This window comes from Zingiber officinale, chromosome 6A (genome assembly GCF_018446385.1).
Source record: "Zingiber officinale cultivar Zhangliang chromosome 6A, Zo_v1.1, whole genome shotgun sequence".
NCBI lineage: Eukaryota > Viridiplantae > Streptophyta > Magnoliopsida > Zingiberales > Zingiberaceae > Zingiber > Zingiber officinale.
In genome coordinates this window covers 101,064,388-101,087,707 of record NC_055997.1, presented here as the reverse complement: position 1 = coordinate 101,087,707, position 23,320 = coordinate 101,064,388, and the positions used below count along the sequence as shown (strand labels likewise).

Here is a 23,320-nt window from a genome sequence, read left to right as displayed (position 1 = left end):
TTTTTTTTTTTAATTTTCTTCTTCGTCATCGTCATTGACTGCTTCCCTTCCATCATTTTCTACATTTCGTTCACTTACAGTCTCCTACTCTGAGTCATCAGTCTCTTGCTTATAGAAATCTCCATCACCACCCTCAGTGTCAATACCACCATGCTTCACAGCTGTCTCCCTAAACTGTCATGCCTTGCCCATCTGCTTCTTCACACCTTTCGGCATAGCCGGGAAACTTATTGTGCCTTATCGAAAGATCAGGATCATTACATTCTGAGCACTCATCAATGAAAAGAATGGCATCCGACAATCTCTTTTGCTAACCCAAGCATATCATATGCTTGTGCCCTTCTCCAGAGACTTTTCGTATGACGATTAGGAGGGTTCTGAAGACACAATGCTCGTGTAGCATCACTGATTGCAGCTAGTGGCTGCTGCAATAGAAGATGGCGCTGAGCCCTGTTGCTCTCTGACTATCATCACTCAGAAAAAAAAAACATATTATAATTAACATCGTATTAACATATATATACAAATCGATAGTCTTCATATCAATGGAGAGAAAATTATCCTCGATAATTGCCCCGACAATTAAATAATATCTACCAAAAGCATGCTCCAATAATTTTGTTAGCAAATTGACCGTCTTATCTAATTTTTTCACAATAAAGTATTAAAATTATGATTTTAAATCAATTAGAAGCATGAAATAGTTAACTTAAAATCTATTAAATTTGTAAATCAATTTGCACAGAGCTTGGATCGGATATCCGAAAACTTAAAATATTTGCCTTGAAATGTTAAATCCGATTGATCATATAAAATAACTTTGGATGCTTAAATCGGCAAAAACGAAGAAATCATGTCTCCTTTGCTAAGTATACCTTCAATATAGCAATTTAAAGGGTACTACAGCTTGTCACGCACCTTTGCTGCCGGCCACTACTCCATTTCACGTTGGTCCCTACGGCATCAACCGATGGATGAGACGGAGTTACCGGAATGTGTCGTTGAGTCTGGGACTTGTACCAGCGACCTATGGCCAGGACGCGTTTCCTACTGGATCTAGGTAGGAAAGAGACATGAACTTATCGACATTTGATTAATTCAGTCTTTAATTAATTTAATATTAATTAATTAAATTAAATTAAAATGAGATTAAAATTGATCGTTATTTCTATTAACACTAAATTAACTGAATTTATTTTTAAAAAAATTATATAATTAATATTAAATTAATCGAATTAATTATGAGTGACATTTTCTTAGGAGTGTAATCGAACCGAGCCGAGCCAAACTCTTGGATGTTTGAGTTTGACTCGTTTATAATCGAGCCGAGCTCGAGCTTTATTTAACGAATATATTCATGGCTCACGAGCTTATTCAAATTTTTATCGAGCCTAAACGAACTTAATAAATATAAATTATAAATTTAAAAATTAAATTATATATTTTAAAAAAATTATAATATTCTTGTTAAAATTTATAATTTTATTCTAATAAATAAATTTAATATATTTGTCTATGTTTTTCATAAGTATAATGTAAAATCTATAAATTCAATATCAAAATTATTATTTTTTTATTTAAAAATTGATTCATGAGTTTAACGAACATGTTCACAAGCTAACGAGCCAAATATTGTGAAGCTTGAGTTTAATTTGTTTATCTTAACGAGCCTCATTAAACGAGCTCAAACGACTACACCCCTACACTTTAATCACAAGACGACTGCACTAGTTGTATTTATTCATTTCCAATGGATTTAATTTTCAAACGACTACACCCCTACACTTTATCAATTAGTGCAGTCGTCTGCGGCTTGGATCATTTACACCCCTACATTTTCTTTCCGTTTTGGATCTTTGCATTAATTATTTTCTTTCCTAAATCTTTGCATCAATTATTTTCTTTCCTAAATGATCTCAGCACCTGCTCTTTTAAGATGGGTCTCCTAGCTCTGATTAAGCTTTATCTTGATCTAAACTTGTTCCATCAAATCCAGCTAAGCCTTCTCGATCCGCACCTGCTCTTCCCCGATTGACCTCGTAGGATCAAATCGAGTTGTGCCTACTCAATCCGCATCTGCGTTGTCAGATTGAGTTTCATTACTCATTCACCCTAAATAATTCAGTAATGCCGGTCCTACAATGAAATGCAAGTAAATCACGAAAACAAACAAATTGTATTTTATCAAAGGAACATGGAACTGCTCCCAAAATCAACCTTTCGAAAAACATTGTTATCAGAGGACCATAAAATTGCCCTCAATATCAAACTTAAAAAAAAAAAAAATTAACAAACGGTTGTCTTATCGAAAGAACAAGAACCGTCCGAACTTGCTGTCTAAATCATGCCTTACAAAGGAACATGGAACTGATCCCAAAATCAAGCCTTTCAAAGAAAACAATATCACTGCTCTTAAAATCAAATTTCGAATGTGAAGTATCCGGTGATAAAAAGACTCATTAAGTGTGGATCGGAGGATGGAGATAGTTGTCAATATAGATATCAAAATTAAAGAGGTGACCGTCAAAAGACCAACAAGCTCATCCTCTAAAAGGGGGTTGAACGGAGCTCTACGACAGTGATCGATTGGGCGTAAAGCTTCCAATCGACAAACGGTTGGTCCAAGCAAAACGATCGTACATCCAAAGTCATGAGACGCTCATCACGAAGTAGAGAACCATTAGGACGACCGAAGCGTTAGTTCGGTCGGACGATAACAAGCTACTATACCCAGACACCACAAGAAAGAACAACAGATGCCGACCGATTGGAGGAGTCACAGCCTATCGGTCACCCTGTTTGCCCGAACAACGGGATCATTATCGTATCTCTCAATATCCTTTTGGGAGATGTGCTGCTGACATATAGTATGGTCAACAGTCAGATTATACGGCGAAAGCTTCTATTGTTTTGTCAAAGATATGCATGTCCTATTTGTTGGTGCAACATCCCTCATGTCAAGGTTGACCTGTTTGACCAAGCTGAGTCTTGGTTTGGGTTTAGATGTTTGACAATAAGAAGTAGGTCAAGGTTGACCGGATACTTGACCGGGAAGTCCTAACTGGGATGTTAGGCAAAATGAAAGACCTAGTGAGTGAAACTAGGCAGTATGGAAGTCCTGGTGAGTGAAGCCAGGCAGAAGGAAGTCCTAATGAGTGAAGCTAGGCATATGGAAATCCTGGTGAGTGAAGCCAGACAGATGAAAGTCCTAGTGAGTGAAGCTAGGCAGATGGAAATCCTGGTGAGTGAAGCCAGGTGAAAGTCCTAGTGAGTGAAGCTAGGCAGATGGAAAACCCTAGTGAGTGAAGCTAGGTGAAAGTCCTAGTGAGTGAAGCTAGGCAGATGGAAATCCTGGTGAGTGAAACCAGGTGAAAGTCCTAGTGAGTGAAGCTAGGCAGATGGAAAACCCTAGTGAGTGAAGCTAGGTGAAAGTCCTGGTGAGTGAAGCCAGGCAAGGGAAAATCCAGATGGATCAAGGATGATCGGACATCTGGTGCTGGGAAGTCCAAGTAGGTCAAAGGATTGACTGGATACTTGGCATGAAAGAAAAGTCCAAGTAGGTCAAAGGATTGACTGGATACTTGGCATGAAAGAAGAGTCCAAGTAGGTCAAAGGGATTGACCAGATACTTGGCACAGAGAAAAGTCCAAGTGGGTCAAAAGGATTGACCGGACACTTGGTAAGGGAGTCCTAGCAGGTCAAGGGAGTGACTAGATGCTAGGCATGACATACCAACAGGTCAAGGTTGACCGGATGTTGGTTTGGGAGGTTTGGGACTTGGTTTGGACAAATATCAAGTGCTGGATCGATCAGTGGATCGATCCAGACCTGTCCCAGCGAACAGAGAGCCTCCGGATCGATCCGTGGATCGATCCAGATGTCCCAATCGATCAGTGGATCGATTGGGACGCAGCTGCTTCGCGCGATAAACGCTGGATCGATCCAGAGCACAGAGGCACTCTGGATCGATCCGTGGATCGATCCAAAGCCTCCCCGATCGATTGGGAACATTCGAATCGATCGGGATCCGACCGTTGGCATCGTTTATAGCTGCAGGCGTTCGATGGCTGCGGTAGCTCTTCACTGTTTCATCTCATATCTTCGCCAGCTCCTCCATAGCACTCTCAAAGCTTGTGATCGCCAGTTCTTGAAGGTTCTTGGAAGCTCTCCGAGTCAAGAGGCGGATCAAAGGAAGAAGAGAAGCTAGGGTTAGGGTTTTCTGCACTCATTGTAAGCTTTGTGCTTGTATCTTGTATCCTTTCCCTCTCTTCTTGTATTGAGTCTTGTAGGGCTTCTCCGCCCTTGGTAGTTACCATAAAGGAGGCTTTCATTAGTGGAGGGTGTGTGCGTTGGTGTGGATCCTTGGACTAGTCACCTCTTGTGAGGTGGATACCAAGTAAACCAATCGTGTTAGCGTTGTGTGAGTTGTTTCTGTATTTTCCGCTGCACATCTTCGAAGAAACAAGCAACGCCGAGCAACGGGCACGAGAAGAGCTATTCACCCCCCCCCCCTCTAGCTACTTTTGGGCCTAACAAGTGGTATCAGAGCGAGGCCGCTCTTCACCGGAATCATCGCCGGAAGGGTCAAGCATAACAAGAAGAGCTAGAGGGTGAAGAAGTTGAAGCAAAGTTGTCAAAGTCAAAGAAATTCAAAAGCTCAACTTCTACAATGGAATTCCGAGATGGGCTCGGATTCGACACGAGGGTGGCTCCTCCATACACTTCCACGAGCTTCGATTCTTGGAAATCAAGAATCGAAAATTTTCTTATGATGGAGATAGAGCAATGGTTTGCTCTAATGGAAGGCTTCAAGGCTCCAAGAAATTCAAAGGGCAAAGTTCTAAAGAAAAGCAAATGGAGTCCGGAGCAAGTCCAAAGGTGCGAGGCAAATGACAAAGTGACCAAGCTTTTGGTCAAGTTATTGCCAAGCACCATTCTTTGCAAAATTGGAGAATTTGAAGATGCAAAGGAACTTTGGAGCAAATTGGCTAAGCTTCATGAAGAGATCCCCTCCACTGTACAAGATCATGGAGAATCCAGAGAGGGTGACTCTTTGGAGCAAGACCAAGAGGAGGACTCCGAGATTGAGAGATGCTCAACCTCCGAAGAAGAGGAAATCCAGGAAGCTTCATCCTCAAGGGAATGCACCGAAGGGAACAAGGAGGGAGTATACTCCTTGTTTCATATTCAAGATGATGAAGCCTCCACCTCTAGGATTGAGGGGGAGCAATCCTTGGTGACACCGGATCAAGAAGAAGGAGAAGTTTCTACATCCGGGTCAAGTGAAGAAGAAGAAGATGGTGCCACCTCCGACATTCAAGAAATATCAAATGGAGGAGCAAGTGCCATCCCTACACAAGAAGGTAAAAATAGTTCAATTAATAATAAAAATCATATTATATGCTTTGAGTGTAGGGAACATGGGCACTACAAGAGCAAGTGCCCTAAATTGGCCAAGAAGAAGGGCCAAGTGGCACAAAAGGGCAAGGCGAAGCTCAAGGAGACCACCCCCGGGACAAAGAAGAGTAAGGAGCACATTGTGTGCTTCTTGTGCAATCAAAAGGGGCATTACCGAAGTCAATGCCCTAAGGGGAAGAAGGTGGTCAAGGCTCATGGAGGAAGCACTAGTCAAGGGGGAGCCTCCAAGGTAAAGAAGAAGGTAACATTTATTGAGCCTACCCCTTTACATTATGGTAAAAAGCATGATAGTTCAAATTTTTATCATTTTAATGCTATTTACCATGAAAATAGAAAGCATGATAGCGTTAAAGAAAAACATATAGCTTTTCATGCTAAAACCACTACACCTAAGGCTAGGAATGTAGGTAAAAATCTGGGCAATAACTCTAAAGATTCAAGATACAAGCTTAGAAACAAAAATGCTCATGAACTTAATGGAAAACCTAATACTAAGGATTTAATGATAGAAAATCAAGTCTTGAGGTCAAGACTTGATAAAATGGAGAAGACCCTAAAAATGATGGAAAATATCCTATTAGGGCAAAGTGAGCAATACCTAGGGCTAGGAAAATCAAAGTCATCCAATGGCCATAGAGGTTTGGGATACAAACCAAAGGCTAAGAAGGATGTGCCCTCTTACCATAGAGTTCCATATAGTTATGGAACAAACCCTAGGTCTAGTGGGCAAGTCAAAAATACTAGGGAGGTCATCCCTAAGAGTGTTTTTGCAATTAATGTGACTAAGACTTCTAAGAAGTCTAAGAAAGTCACTAACAAGGTCACAAGGGAGGCTATCCCTAGAGCTGACCTAGAAAAGGTGACCAAGGCTTCTAAGAAGTCAAACAAGGTCACTAGGAAGGTATCTAGGGAAGTTATCCCTAGTGAATACTTAGAGCATCCAAGGAGCACCAATAGGTGCTGGGTTCCTAGGAGCATTTTCTCTATCCCATAAATGGGTTAGAGAGTGTCAACTCCGATTAGAAGGGTAGTTAACCCAACTTTGAGGAAATTGACACTCAAGGAGCATTTTCAAGGTTTTTGTTAACCTTTGAAAATGAAACGGACCTAGTGTTTACTCCTTGAAAGAGTAAAATGTGCCTATTGGTGGAAAAATTGATTTTATCTTAAAATGGCACAAATTGGGAAAACCATAAGAACTGCCAAGTTGGGATTTTGGTATGTTCTTAGGAAATTTAAGGCGATCCGGGCCTAAATTTAAAGGTGCTCACTCTTGAGGGAAAATGGAATATGCCAACTTGAGGAATATTTTAAATTTCTAATTGGCATAATTAATTCAAGAGATTAAAGAAATGTCAAGTTGGGTTTTGACATTTTCTTAAGGAAATTGGGCGATCTAGGGTTATACTTTGTGATTTAGCTAAGTGGTTAAGGATACTTAGATAGGTAATCTAAGTATATTTTAGTTATGCTAAATCTTGCCATGATTGTTTGCCCATCATATGCCATGACATCATGTCTATTTTTGCATTCATGTTTTACTATGAAAAACTCAAAAAATACCATGTCATGACATTCATACATCATGTAGTTATAGGAATCTTTCTTTTGAAAGTCATTTTATTTTGATGTATGCCATAACATTATCATGCATTAGTTTAATTCCTTGTAATTAAGGACAAATGGCATTTAACAACACTTATTAACAAGTGACATCCTAGGTGGATGTCTAATATCTCTAAAATGCCTAGATAGATATGCATGATCCCTAGATTAGGGCAAAACCAAAATCTACATCTCACAAAGACTATAAGGTGACTTGTATATGTTTTAGTGCACATTAGATACAAGTGAGATGTTAGGATGATGAACAAAACTCAAGATGTTGATTTAGTGCATTCCTTTGAGTTTTAAATTCATCAAAACACATAGTTATGTGTTTTCCCATCATTGGGAAAGCTAATGTACAAGTCATGTGCATTATGCCCAAGGAACATGATGGGATATTGGTTTTGAAAATGTTTTCAAAATGATTTTGGAAAACCTTGGTGAAGGCTATCTTTTGATAGTAATCACCATTGAATAGTTAGACACAAACTTGAAGAAAACACTAAAGTTTTTGTAAGTTTTCAAGTTTGTGTCAATCTTTGAAAATATGATGTATTTTCATAGAAAGCTATTTTTCCATGATTAAGTATGCCCTAAATAATGTCTACACGAAATTTCATAATTTTTGGATTTTTGTAGAATTTTCTAGGGGTTTCAAGTTGACCGAAATGGAATTTCAGCAACTATCGAGTCTCGATCGATCCATGGATCGATTGAGTTCATGAATCGATCCATGGATCGATTCAAACGGCAATTCCCGCGAGAAGCTCGCTGGATCGATCAGCCGATCGATTCAGGAGTCTGAATCGATCGTGGATCGATTGAAGGTTCGATCGATTGGAACCCAACTCCAATCGATCCAAGTTGCTGATTTTGGCTGGGAAGGTTTGATTTCAGCATCTTTGAACCTCTTTGAGTCTAGGTAACCATTCCAAACCCCTTAAATACATTTGTATACATACAAAGGGTGTTTTCATGTTGAAAACAAGGATGGATTGGTTAACGAAGACTAAGTAGAAGTTTAGGTTGAGGTTGTTTCAAATTTTGAATATTTGAACCTCAAAACTTCTAAATTTGGGTTTCCTAATGTTTTAGGGATTCCAAGTCATTGTTGGTGCAATGACAGAAGTTACCACCATGTTTTTAGGGGGAGAGACTCTTTAAAGACATGAAAATTATGTTTCATGAACCTTGGAAGGTGGTTAACCTTCTGTTGTGAACTTGCTCAAGGTTGAGCATTTAAACTTAAAATGGGGAGAAATGGGGAGTGGATATCCTCATTATTTCAAGTGGAAACTCAAGTGGTTAAAAATGCTCAAGGTTGGGTATTTGTCTACACTGAGGGAGAGGTTAAGGATAAATGAAGGGTATGGGACCTTCATTATCGTGTTGATCACAACGAGTGATGTGGTGAACAACGATGAGCAACTTTTCAGGGGGAGAGTCTTCAACAAATGGATTTGTTGAAGTGTGCCCAGAATTGGAGCATAGGTTGATGTGTGTCCAACGATGGGTTGATGTGTGCCAATAGGGGGAGAATGTATGGTTAAGCTTAGTCCTTCATTACCTATGGGAAGGTCATAGGGGGAGAATGAAAGGACTAATGAAAGGGAGTAAGTTAGGCTTTCATTACCTAGAGGGAGTTTGCCCTCTTAGGGGGAGAATGAAGAGCTTAATTTATGCTTTCATTACCTAGTGGCATGAAGAAGGAGGCTATGGGATTAGCCTAACTTACTGTGGTATTGTAAGTGATAGTGTTGGTATTGTCAAACATCAAAAAGGGGGAGATTGTTGGTGCAACATCCCTCAGGTCAAGGTTGACCTGTTTGACCAAGCTGAGTCTTGGTTTGGGTTTAGATGTTTGACAATAAGAAGTAGGTCAAGGTTGACCGGATACTTGACCGGGAAGTCCTAACTGGGATGTTAGGCAAAATGAAAGACCTAGTGAGTGAAGCTAGGCAGTATGGAAGTCCTGGTGAGTGAAGCCAGGCAGAAGGAAGTCCTAGTGAGTGAAGCTAGGCAGATGGAAATCCTGGTGAGTGAAGCCAGGCAGATGAAAGTCCTAGTGAGTGAAGCTAGGCAGATGGAAATCCTGGTGAGTGAAGCCAGGTGAAAGTCCTAGTGAGTGAAGCTAGGCAGATGGAAAACCCTAGTGAGTGAAGCTAGGTGAAAGTCCTAGTGAGTGAAGCTAGGCAGATGGAAATCCTGGTGAGTGAAGCCAGGTGAAAGTCCTAGTGAGTGAAGCTAGGCAGATGGAAAACCCTAGTGAGTGAAGCTAGGTGAAAGTCCTGGTGAGTGAAGCCAGGCAAGGGAAAATCCAGATGGATCAAGGATGATCGGACATCTGGTGCTGGGAAGTCCAAGTAGGTCAAAGGATTGACTGGATACTTGGCATGAAAGAAAAGTCCAAGTAGGTCAAAGGATTGACTGGATACTTGGCATGAAAGAAGAGTCCAAGTAGGTCAAAGGGATTGACCAGATACTTGGCACAGAGAAAAGTCCAAGTGGGTCAAAGGGATTGACCGGACACTTGGTAAGGGAGTCCTAGCAGGTCAAGGGAGTGACTAGATGCTAGGCATGACATACCAACAGGTCAAGGTTGACCGGATGTTGGTTTGAGAGGTTTGGGACTTGGTTTGGACAAAAATCAAGTGCTGGATCGATCAGTGGATCGATCCAGGCCCTGGATCGATCCAGACCTGTCCCAGCGAACAGAGAGCCTCCGGATCGATCCGTGGATCGATCCAGATGTCCCAATCGATCAGTGGATCGATTGGGACGCAGCTGCTTCGCGCGATAAACGCTGGATCGATCCGTGGATCGATCCAGGCGTTTTCCCAGAGCACAGAGGCACTCTGGATCGATCCGTGGATCGATCCAAAGCCTCCCCGATCGATTGGGAACATTCGAATCGATCGGGATCCGACCGTTGGCATCGTTTATAGCTGCAGGCGTTCGATGGCTGCGGTAGCTCTTCACTGTTTCATCTCAGATCTTCGCCAGCTCCTCCACAGCACTCTCAAAGCTTGTGATCGCCAGTTCTTGAAGGTTCTTGGAAGCTCTCCGAGTCAAGAGGCGGATCAAAGGAAGAAGAGAAGCTAGGGTTAGGGTTTTCTGCACTCATTGTAAGCTTTGTGCTTGTATCTTGTATCCTTTCCCTCTCTTCTTGTATTGAGTCTTGTAGGGCTTCTCCGCCCTTGGTAGTTACCATAAAGGAGGCTTTCATTAGTGGAGGGTGTGTGCGTTGGTGTGGATCCTTGGACTAGTCACCTCTTGTGAGGTGGATACCAAGTAAACCAATCGTGTTAGCGTTGTGTGAGTTGTTTCTGTATTTTCCGCTGCACATCTTCGAAGAAACAAGCAACGCCGAGCAACGGGCACGAGAAGAGCTATTCACCCCCCCCCTCTAGCTACTTTTGGGCCTAACACTATTAAGGTATGGTGTCAGAGGTACTTTCCTGACAAGTTCTTTCATAGGACAATTTGGCGAATATGGTCACAACCAATTGGAGACCGTGTCCACGTCTCGAGAAACATGCACGTCGCCCACAAGTGCACTATATAAAGGGGATTCGTATACCGACGGAGGTATAACACGCTTTTGTCTACTATTGCTCCGTCTTTTTTCTCTTTCCGGTGATCGACTTGAGCGTTGGAGGGCTAACACCGAGGACATCTTCCTTAATTCGAGACTGACGTTTCTTGTGTTACAGAGCGAAGTGGAGTCTACATCTAGTTAACGTAGTAGTCACATCCTTAGTTTATCATCTCCATAATTTTTGGACAGGATCAGACAAGTAGGAGGAATCGGAGCGATCGTGTCTTTCTAATGTGACAAAAAATGATTCGCTCGTTTCAATACCATATCAATTTATCCCTAGATCAACAAGTGAATAGATTTACCGCAGACGACTGCACTAGTTGTATTTATTCATTTCCAATGGATTTAATTTTCAGTTAAATAAACAAATATTATTGATTGGAAGTCATAGAATTATAACATTTTTAATTAATTTATTGGAAATCAAATACACAACCAAAAGCACGATATATACACCATTAGGAAATAAAAAAAAGTTAAGTGGATGATTATTCCGTTAATGGAGAAATGAAACGGATTAAATTCATTAATTCAAGAGGAAGGAGGCTGGATCGGGATCGCTCCAGCAGTCGCTCCAATACGCCCCCGCCGCAGCCGGCGGCTGCCCCACCTGTGTGGATAGACCGTAGATCGCCGGATCCGCTGCCCCGTCCGTCCATCTCAACCCGTCGACCACCGCCTGATCCAAAAAACTCGTCTGTGCCGTGACCTCCTCCACTGAAATCGGTCGAGATTGGATCTGCTGGGGTGGTGCCGGATTCATGAACTTCAACGGCAACTGGAGCTCACCCTCCTCCGTTGTCAACAGTGGAATCAGTGGCGATGCCTGATGCATGAACCCCGGTTGCGCCCCGATCTCCGACTCCATCGACCGACACTGGAGCAAAATTGGAAGCGGAGCACCGAAGCTGTTGAGTATCGTCGGAGCCGACACGGGCGAGAGTGTCGTTTCGGCGAAGAACTCCACCTCCGCGACTAGCGGAGTCCCGCCTCCCTCTTGGCCGAAGTACGTCGTGGGATTAGGGTTTGCATCTGGGTTAGAGGTTTCCGTGGAGGCAGAATTGAGACCATCGGAGCAGCCTGAGGGTGACGGTTCCTTGGCCGATGGGAGGCCCCCGGAGGGCTTTGAGGTGGAGGAGGAGTGCTTTGATTTGCGGCAGCCGCCGCCGATGGGGACGTTGCGGAGGATTCCGCCTTTGGTCCAGTAACGGCGGCAGGCCTTGCAGAAGTGGCGGGGCTGAGCGAGGTTGTAGTTGTTGTAGTAGCAGAACTTAGTGTTGGTGGAGTCGCAGCGGGGGCACTTGACGGGAGCCGGCGGAGAAGGGTGGCCACGAACATGGAGTCGCCCACCTGCTCCTCCTCCGCCACCACCGCCGAATAGGAGACCTGCAAGGCCCGGGATTGACCGGTGGTTATTCATTCACCTGCGACTCTAGAATCCTACAAAAGCTTTCTCGGCAGCAGTTCCGGTAAGAGAGCTTCAGTAACTAACTGGTCCTCTCTTAATGTTCTTTGCCTGCTCTCCTAAATCTTCCCAGTAGAAGCGACGGCGTTTGTTAGTTGAAACACATTAATTTAACATGTAGCAGTCGCCAAATATCTTGTGTTGTTCTCTTTGTTTAAAAAACCTCTTTTGCCCTTCTTTCCTCTTTGTCTCCCTAAACTAATCGCAATCCTGTCTGTTGAGAAAGATAAGAGCCTCCTTAGTTGCACTTGAGTAGTTAATCTGCTTAGATGAAAATGAAATCTTGTAAGTCTGTCCACCACCAAAGCAACTTAATCATTTTGGATTGAAATGAGATTTCACAATTCTAAATCGTATAAATCTTTAGCACATTGAGGATCGACTACCCTTTTATTGGCCAAAAAATGAGTTACTTGAGAGAAAAAAAAACACTGTTTGTGTGGTTCCTTGGTTACTTGGTTTTGTTTTGTAGTAGCATGGAACATCAATGTTATTTATGCATGCTGTTGTGTAATTCCAAGGATGGTTAATCCAGTGTCAACAATGTGTTAAGTGATCTGATGCATATGAAAGTAACTAGGTATATTTTATTTAGTGGTTTAGGTATATTTTATTAGTATTTGATGAATGATGATCCCTTCCCCATCCCCCTCTCACTATTGCATGCTAGCTAGCTAATAGGTCTTCTCGGGGCGGTGCGATGGTTAAGACATGGAGAGTTGCCACATGAGTTCTTGGGGTCGAAACTCGGCGTGATCGAGCATAACCTCCTCCATGTCTTAGCCATTTGCACTAATGGCTAGTAGTCATCCGTAATTTACCTCCTCCGTGTTGGCCTAGGGACGAGTTGACGGGGACATTGGGGGCGAACGAATCACCTTTTGCAACATGCTAGCTAGCTAATAGTCACTACTGTAATGCCCACCATATGTTTCACTTGTTCTTGGAATTAGGACATCACTGCTCCAAGAGTTTGCTTTACTGTAAAGTTTTCTCATAGTAAAATTAACCTCATCTTGCACCAATGATTTTCTGATCTCCACTGGACATAGTTTAATTCCTTCTCGTACCAGCAGTGTACGTTACCGCCGACCAATTCTCATGTGATCTTCCCCATCTCCCTCTCACTATTGCATGCTAGATAATAATGCAATGCCTAACCTATGTTTCACTTGTTCTTGGAATTAGTGGATCACTGCTCCAAGAGTTGTTCGCATCACTGTAGGTTTTTTCTCATGGTAAAATTAACCTCATCATGCACTTCTAATTCAGTTAATTTGTGGCGTGATTGTTATGGAACAAAAGATATATGTGAAGCATAAAGCCAATAAAACATACAAAACTTTACCCTTAGAAATTGAGATTGTAATTTATTTAAATTGCAGAATTTCAGAAATGAGAATGAAGAGGTTATTGCTGGAAATTGAAGAATTATTTTCAAAATGTTATTTGAAGTATTCAATAATTTTATATTATTATAGGGAGAATACCACAAAAGCAAACATGATGACAAAGATGGAATTATCTAATTTCAGCTAGATGCATTCATGGATGGAATTTGAGTAATGCAATGTTAATTTTGTGATTCACATATCTCTAGTTTCAATTTTTTTATTTTATTTTTTTACTTTTTGACCAATTGAACTTGACGTAAAGTCAATAATTAGCATCTATAGATGGTATTGAAAACTTAATGTCTCCTAGTTTTAGTTGTTCTTGCGCATCCTAACAATTAGAATTATTAAGCAATGATAGCTATGTATTAAATCATTGTACTATCTTCCTCGCCACACTGAACTCGAATTCTCTAGTGGCTATGACAGCATGCAAGTATTCATTTTTATTATTATTAGAGAAGGTAGAAAATATGGTTTCTTGAAGTCTGACCTTTTTTTCACCTTTGTAAATTTTAATAGCTAGGAGGCTAGGAACCCTACATAGGCTCACTATCCTATCATTGTCATAGATAGGTATGAGGATGAGACCATTAATGACAGGTTGAGATGTGAGACTTCAAAAAAAATTGGATATATACAGCTATGTAAATTTAGCAGCATGTGTTCAGAAACCACCTATATATCATTATGTTAGTGCCTCAGGAATGCAGAAACACAAACATGTTCAATATGGATAATTAAACTGTCACATTAGCCGCACTGGCAATTGTCAAATGACCCGACATAAGAGCAAGATGAGAAAAACACTTAACTCGGCCTAGACACAGAAATTTCTCGTGCTTCAGACATGCATGTGGTAGTGGTTCTGATCATTGTAACATAAGCGGGATCTACTATTTTATTTAATCCAACGTATGGAATATATAGACAGATTTTATTTAATCCAATATTCAAGTATGATGCATATTTTAATTAATATGCAACTTTAAATGCACAACTTTGTAAACTATCGAATGACCTATGTTATTTAGACAGATTTTTATGCAAGTACTTGTCTTGCCCTTGCCTCTGTCCTCAAAAGTACAGTGTATACCATCAATTTTTTTATTTTTTTTATGGAATAGACCTTAGGAAATCGAACAAGAGGATAATGACGGCACTATTTGATGGGTACTGGGTATGGTGAACCGTGAACATGCCCCTCATTGGGTAGGCCCAGCAGTACTTGGTGCAGTGGCGATGAGTGGCGGGGGTGAGAAATTGCTCATCTCACAATAGAGTTGGTAGTGAAGTGCGGGGCATATATATCTTTATATAGTATTCAATCCTTATTAATCCTGAGAGGATCCCTCTCGATCTGATTTCATAAAAATTTTTTAATGATCATTAAGGTAAATTAAAGTACTCGTAGCAGGTAAGATCTAGCAGTTATAGTTGGGAATTGAACCGAAAATATTTGTGAGACTACATGAACATCACCTCTTGATAGTTGCAAACAATGATGGATATGGATTTCATCTCTCACTGTTCAAGTCGATCTCAATCTAAAGCAGTTTCTTCTCACCATTCGCTATCAAGTCTTTCTACAGAAAGATCGTGCCAATCCAATATGCTTTATCAAAAGTCATCCACCATACACCATGAGTAGCCAAATTACAGATGTTGGTGGATGTCCATTTTCACCCACGTCATCAAGATCTACTTGCCATTATTGATTCATTTTAGAGAAATGAAATAATTATACATTTTTCATTTATCTAAGTTTTATTTCTTTTCACCATTCAGTTCTTTTGCTTGATTGATACTTCAAATGATGATTATTTTAGTGATTATCAGACATCTGAAATGCGAGATGCATTTTGCTTTTTTGGTGCTTTCTTCATGCAGTGTACCTTGTTGAAGATATTTAGAAGTAGCTGTTTGGTCGTAATATGTTTGGAATTTCTTTGAACTAGCATGCTTGTCAACTCTTAGTTGTTTAAACGGGTTTTTAATTTGCTTTTTCTCCATGATTTTTATTTTATGGTTTAATGATAATAACACAATATCTAAACTATCTTAGTTGAGATTTCAGGTCGTCAGTTCAAGTATGAATAGTGTAGGTTTGCATTGTAGAAAACCCATTATAAAAAGGTATTCTTCTTTCTTAGATACTACCGTTTGTCAATCTGCATAATTAAGTGTTCTTTCTTAAATCCTATTATTTGTCAATCTGCATAATTAAGTGTTCTTTCTTAAATCCTATTATTTGTCAATCTGCATAATTAAATGTTCTTAATTTCTTAGATACCATCATTTGTAAATTAGGAATAGTGCATAAAAATGTCCATCTGGAACAGAAACCTTAGTTCACTGATACAGGCAATAACGGCAAAAAGGTAAATTGACTTGTAGATGCCATCAAAGAGGGATTTCAAGATGAATAGTGCCCTGGTTACATACTTCAACAATGAATTTGATGCTAGGAACAACATTCCCTAAACTTAAGGGTTGAATATGGATGGTATATCAAAAGATTCCCTTCATATGTTAAAAATATGTCATTTATCCTTTGTATGAGAGGAGAAAATCCCGATGGTATATTTAAAAAAAAATCAAGGGGAAGATGATGAAGAGACATTTGGAGGTTTAAGGGCCAAATCATTCGAGGACAAGATAAATTAAGGCTAAGCTAATATTGAGAAAAATCTAGTTCTATATGTCATTATTTGGCCCTAAAATATAGTCCTCACCATCCCCAAAATCATTTTCCTTAGAGTTGGCGTATCATCCCAACTAGTTCACCAGATTAAAGCTTAACATCTTCCCCAGCCCCAATTTATTTTTATTGTCTGCATCTGTCAATCTCTCATGGTCATAAAAGCGACTAGCTAGAGACCTAAACTACTCTCTGTTTGTCATCTTCTTCATCCAGAAACAGTTAAGAGATCATTGGTCGTCGAACAGACATTATCATGCATGCTAATTCCCATGAAATTTGTCATCCTAATAACCTTATATAATCAGTCCCAATTCCCATGAAATTCGTCATCCTAATAACCTTATATAATCAGTCCCAATTCCCATGAAATTCGTCATCCTAACGACCTTATATAATCAGTCCCACGATCATTCGTGAAAAAGTAAATTAAAAAATTATAATTAAATAATGTGGGGAGGATTTTTTCTTTCAACTTTATCGAATCCAAACTCTTATTCTAAAATAATAATTCTACCTCATACTCACTAATTCAACCATATCCCGGAGTTCCGTCTGGTTCACAATGGTAGCCCCCTTAGTGGCCCAGCCAACTGAATAATCCATCCAAAAAAGAGAGATTTCCTCTGGGCAATATTGTTAGATTGGTCACCATCAATGATTTACACGCCATCCCATCTTCACTCCATCGTCAGACAACCTGTTCTGTCTCTTTCATAAAAAAATTTATAAAATTTCATTAAAAAAAAGACAGACTGTCTGTCTCTTTCAACTTTTCAGTGGACCCATCTCAAAATCAAGTGCAAAACCAGTGGAGGGACCAATAAAACAACACAGTTAGTTTATGTATATATATATAAATAAGTACTGCTGAGTATAGAATTTGACGTGGCTTTAACTTTTAATGTCACACGATTATTATTGTTTTTTTTTTATCTATCTTGTGGATTTTATTAATGATATATTTTCTCAATCTTAAATAGTTTAAAAATTACAATTGTGATTTAAGTTCAACAACTTTCACCTATTCTAAACTCTGACTCATAAATATTGGCATCTGATCTTCATCCACCATTGTGCCGGCCGGGAACAAATATTCATGCGTTGCTTAAGGTACACTAAGTTAGTTAGACAATTTTTTTACATGTCATCTTTATTAGTGAATTTTCCTAGTTCAAGATTCATCAAGTTAATTAAGTTTAAATTGGTTCAAAATTGAGTTTTGATATTTGACAATATATAGAGATTACAGATGAAATCGTTCATTTGGGGAGATTGTTGGAGCAATTCTCTTGTAGTCAATGTTTGACCAATTTAGTATGAAGAAGAGTCAAGTAGGTCAAGGTTGACAGGATACTTGACTGGGAAGTCCTAACTGGAAGTTAGAAAAGGGTAACTCCAATGGAAAAGTTGGCAGATGATGAAAATCCAAGTGGGTCAGTGTTGACCGGACACTTGGTGTGGAAAGTCCTAGTGAGTGAAGCTAGGCAAATGGAAAATCCTGGTGAGTGAAGTTAGGTGAAAGACCTAGTGAGTAAAACTATATAGTAAGAAAATCCTGGTGAGTGAAGTCAGGTGAAAGTCCTGATGAATGAAGTTAGGCATGTGAAAATTTAGGTGGGTTCGGGGTGACCAGACACGTAGTATTTGAAAGTTCAAGTGGATTATGGAGGACTAGATACTTGGCACGAGACGGTAAGTCCAAATGGGTCAAAGTTGATCGAACACTTGACACGGTTAGAAAAGTCCAAGTGGGTCAAAGGATTGATTGAACACTTGATAACGAAGTCCCAGCAGGTCAAGGTTGACTAGATGCTAGGCATGAGCGAATTCCAATAAATTACAGTTGACCGGATGTTGAGTTTGGGACCCTAGACTTGGGTTAGTCAAGTTAGGGTTGGTCAATCGATCAACCGATCGATTGAACCAGAGTCCAATCGACCAGTTGATTGATTAGGAGAGCTTCGTGAGCAAGGGTAGCCCAATCGATCAATCGATCGATTGGGGTTACGCCAATCGATCAATCGATCGATTGGAGGCCACTTGCGCGAAGAGCACAGTGTGCTCCCCAATCGATCAACCAAACAATTGGGATACTCCAATTAATCGGTCGATTGATTGAGGCTTATTTTCTAGCGAGATTGCGAGGTAGCCTGAATCAATTAGTCAATCGATTCTGGGTTTATCTGCGAGAGTACAAAGGCGCTCTGAATCGATTAGTCGATTGATCAAAGTCTCCCCAATCGATTGGGATATGACTGTTGCGTAGGATGCAGGTTTTGGACGGCTGAGATCGCGCAGATCTGACATGACAATCGATTGGGAGCAGACCCAATCGATTGGGAGCCCTAGATCACGAAGTATAAAGGCGATGGCGAGGCTCAAATGTTACAGTGCTTACACGACACTTCTCTCTTTTCTTCCGCTAGTTCTTGATGTTGCTTAGAGCAAGGTGCTGCTGCATTTTCTGTTGGTGCAACCGACCTAGAATTGATTGGGTACAATCATTATTTTGATTTGTGTGTCAAAGAGTTTAAGTTAGGTTTTATATTGATTTTAATATATATTTAAGTCATGCAGAACTTGGTGAAATACACAAGTTTGGAAAGTCTCATCTTATGGCTCAGGTCTTTAAAGATTGGTGAAGGATGATGCATCCGAGGGATCGCAGACAAGGAGCAACCGAGTGAAGCCAAGGGAAACGAACTTCAAGGCAACGTGAAGGATGACATGAAGAAGAGCTGCAGGCTTGAGTGCATCTGAGGGACGAAGGCTAAGTAGAAAGGCTTTAAGGGCAACTCCGGAGAGGATGAGTGAGAGTGTGTAATTAGGATCAGTCGACTGATGGTTATGATAGTCGACTAGTCTAGTCAACTGATCGGTCGATTGGGAGCGAACAGAGACATTTTGTTCGCTCAACCCATGACTACCAGTCAATTGGACTACCAGTCAATTGGTACTTTTACCGGTCGATTGGTATAATGCTATTGAGTTGATGACGCACAGAATCCCCGCAGATTTGGTGGAATAGTAGCCGTTACATGCTACCAGTCGACTGATGGATTCATCAATCAACTAATGTCGGGATTTTCAGCAACATGTATATAAGGCTTGAGAGCTTGGAGAGAACATATAACCTAATACAAAAAATACTGTTAAGCTCTCTAAGTGATCTCTAAGCCTCCAGACTCTCAATCTCTTTTTCCTAAAGCTCATCTTTAATCTTGTGAGAGGACGAGATCATCTTGTAAAGGTTTCTCCACCTTCGTTCTTGGATCGAAAAGGAGAAGATCATAGTGAAGCTTGATTAGGTGTGCGTGTGCCTTGGATTAGTCACCTTAGGGAGGTGGAGACCAAGTAAATTGAGGAGTTAACCTTGCCTTCTTATTTCTTTTCTATTTCATTACTTTTTGTGCTTCCGCTAACAAATTGTAGGTCACAAATTGAAGAAAGGCTATTCACCCCCCCCCCCCCCCTCTAGTCATACACAAAGGTCTTATCAATTGGTATCAGAGTCCGGATCGCATTGGAAGAACTCACCGTCAACCAAAGTATCAAGATGGCATTTCAAGAGAGATATAGTACCGCTAGACCACCCTTCTTTGATGGAAATGACTTCGCGTATTGGAAAGGTAGGATAGAGTATTACTTAATGAATGATATTGAAAATTGGTTTAGTATTGTAGATGAATTTGAGAAGCCAAAAGATGGGTCGGGAGCATCTCTTCCAACCAAGGATTGGACAAAAAAAATGGCAAAGACGGTCCAAGCAAATGCAAAGACCACAACAACCCTACAATGTGTACTTTCAAAGGAGTAATTAAGCAAAGTAGGATCATTCAACTCCGCCAAAGAGCTTTGGGAAAAGTTCATTTAGTTAAATGAGAGATCAAGCGAATCAAGGAGGGCTAAGAGAGATCTCTTGTTGGGGCAACTTCAAACCTTCACCATGAAAACCAATGAGACCGTAAGTCAAATACACGGTAGATTCAAGGAGATAGTCAATGGGCTTCATGTAATAGGTGAGAAAATTGACAATCGGGATCTAGTAAGGTATGTTCTTCAATCCTTTCCTAGAACCACCTTATGGACATCAATGGTTGATGCGTATAAGGTTTCTAGAGATCTTTTTTTAGTTAAGCTTGATGAATTATTTTATGAATTTGAACTTCATGAACAAGCTAATGTGTCTTCAAAAGAGAAGGGTATAGCTTTCATTGTAGAAAAGAAGGAGAAGAAAAAGAAGAAAGAAAAGAAGGTGGAATCCTCATCATCCGAATTCGAACAAGAGTCATTGGATAGTGATGATGAAATGTCGGCAAGTGAAGTGACTCATTATGTTAAGAAGATGATGGGAAGAATAAGAAGATTCACAAGGTAGGATGTGAAGAAGATGTTTCAACCCTCAAAAGGTAAAAGTAGTCAAAGTTCAAGTTTTAACACTAATGTCATTTGTTATGGATGTAACAAGAAAGGACATATCAAGCCAAATTGCCCGGAATTGAAGAAGAAAGAAGAAAAGGAAAAAAAGAAGGAGAAAAAGAAGGAGATCATGGTGGCCCAAGCTACATGGGATATACCAAGCATTAACTCATCGGATGAAGATGAGCTATGCCACGTTACCCGACATATGACATTTATGTCACTTGAAGATGACAAAGAAGGATCAAGTCAAGAGGAAGTATCAAGTGAAGAGGATTCATCAAGTGACAATGAGATAAAAGAATCTCCCAAAGTAGAATTTCTCTATAAAACTATTGCTCATCTCAAGAATATTTTTGTTAAATCACAATCTAAGGTGAAGATCTTGAAGGGAAAACTTAAGTCTATTAGAAATGATGCATGCACATTTAGTGAGTCAAGTATGCTCAAGGAAGAAAATGAAAGATTGAAAAATGACGTGGTTAAACTAAGAGCATGTCTAGAGAAATTCACAAATGGATCCAAATATCTAGATATGATCATCAGAGACCAAAGAGTCATTTACAACAAAGCTAGAATAGGATATAGACCTAAGGAAAAGGAAATTACATACATGTCTCTAATAAATGGTACTAGAAATGATGCACTTAAAAAAAAGTCAAGAAGAATTTTAAAGATAAGGTAAAACAAGCTTGGGTGCCTAAGAAATATTTAAATGACATTTCTGATTCAAGTGCATGGGTACCAAAGAGTTGTGTGTTTTATGTTACCTAGGTAGAAGAGAAGAAGGATGCAAGTATGTGGATTGTGGATAGCGGTTGCTTAAGACACATGATCGGTGATATGAACAAGTTCTCCACAATAAATTATATAAAGAAAGGAACGATATCATTTGGGAATAATGAAAAGCTCAAGATTATAGGTAAAGGTACAATTGAGGTATCATCTACAATTATCATTCATAAAGTCCTATTAGTTAAAAATATGGAGTTTAATTTGCTTAGTGTTAGTCAATTATGTGATGTCGGATACAATGTAGAGTTTCGCCCCAATAAGTGTTTAGTTAAGCACAAGAGTCTTAAAGATGTTGTGTTAAAAGGATATAGAAAAACAAGTCTCTATTATATTGATCTTTCATATGCTTCTAACCCTTCTATTAAGTGTTTAATATCAAAAGAAAAGGAAGGCTGACTATGGCATAGAAGACTTGGACATATCAATATGAAGAACATAGCCAAGATAGCCAAGATGGAGCTTGTAAAGGGACTACCAAAAATCAAGTACATCAAGGACAAATTGTGTGATGCATGCCAAGAGGGTAAGCAATCAAGGTCATCACATAACGATAAAACTTTAACTAGTACTTCATTACCATTAGAATTATTACACTTGGATTTTTTTTATTGTCATAGAACACTTTCCTTGATAGGTAACAAATATTGTTTGGTGATAGTTGATGATTACTAGATAAATTTGGGTTTATTTCTTGAAACATAAGGGGGAAACTTTAGAAACAATCATAAGATTTACTAAGAGGGTAGAAAATGAAAAAAACCTAAAGATTGATAGAATTCAGAGTGATCATGGTGGAGAGTTTGAGAATTTAGAATTTGCTAAGTTTTGTTTAGAAAATGACTATAAGCATGAATTTTCTTGTCCAAGGGCACCTCAACAAAATGGTGTAATGGAGAGGAAAAATAGGGCTTTACAAGATGCGGCTAGCACCATGCTTAATGCATATTCATTACCTAGCTACTTGTGGGCCGAAGCGGTTAATATCGCTTGTTATATCCAAAATCATGTCTTGATTCATAAATTTTTAGGAAAAACACCTTTGAATTATGGAATGGAATAATTCCTACAATTCATTATTTCAAAGTCTTTGGTTGTAAGGTCTATATTCTTAATACCAAAGATGACTTAGGAAAATTTGAGGCCAAGTCAAATGAGGGAATCCTAGTTGGATACTCATCCACTAGTAGAGGATATAGAGTATACAACAAAAGGACTCAAACGATTGAGGAATCATCCAATCTTGAATTTGATGAGTCTACTAGCACTTATCCTAGGAAATCATTTATTGATAATGATATAATTGAACAAAAATAAAACATTACTCAAGGAATACAAGACCTACAGTTAGGAGGTATTGATTAAGGGGGAGGAAGAAATGTTTTGGATGATGAAAGAAGCAATGGAAACAATAAACATCATGAGAGTGATGATCCCATAGTTTCTAGAGCCTTAAGGCATCATCAAGATCATCCTATTGATCAAGTAGTTGGAGATGTTGCGTAAGGGGTAAGGACTAGATTCTACTTTAGAGATCATACTAGTCAAATTGCTCTAATATCACAATTTGAACCAAAAACAATTGATGAAGCCTTATTTGATACGAATTGGATTCTAGCAATGCAAGAAGAGTTGAATCAATTTGAACGAAGTAGCGTATGAGAGTTAGTTCCAAGACCTAATGATAGTACAATTGTTACAACAAAATGGGTTTTTAGAAACAAATTTAAATGATCAAGGAAGAGTCACTAGAAATAAGGCTAGGTTGGTAGCTAGGGGTTTCAATCAAGTAGAGAGACTCGATTATGATGAAACCTATGCTCCGGTAGCTCGGTTAGAATCCATCCGGATTTTAGGGTACACCACTCACATGGGTTTTAAACTTCATCAAATGGATATAAAATCGACATTTCTTAATG

At 39.7% G+C, this 23,320-nt stretch overlaps 1 protein-coding gene across 1 annotated transcript; it reads right to left on the bottom strand.

The window, feature by feature from the left end:
* Positions 1-11,153: 11,153 nt before the first annotated feature.
* LOC121995092 (dof zinc finger protein 4-like) lies at positions 11,154-12,047 on the bottom strand. Its single transcript, XM_042548923.1, has one exon. It carries the CDS (start codon positions 12,045-12,047, stop codon positions 11,154-11,156), a length of 894 nt encoding a protein of 297 aa, XP_042404857.1.
* Between the last annotated feature and the right edge of the window lie 11,273 nt (positions 12,048-23,320).

Coding starts and splice junctions, on each gene's coding strand:
- LOC121995092 (XM_042548923.1), bottom strand. CDS start 12,047: ATGAATAACCACCGGTCAATCCCGGGCCTTGCAGGTCTCCTATTCGGC.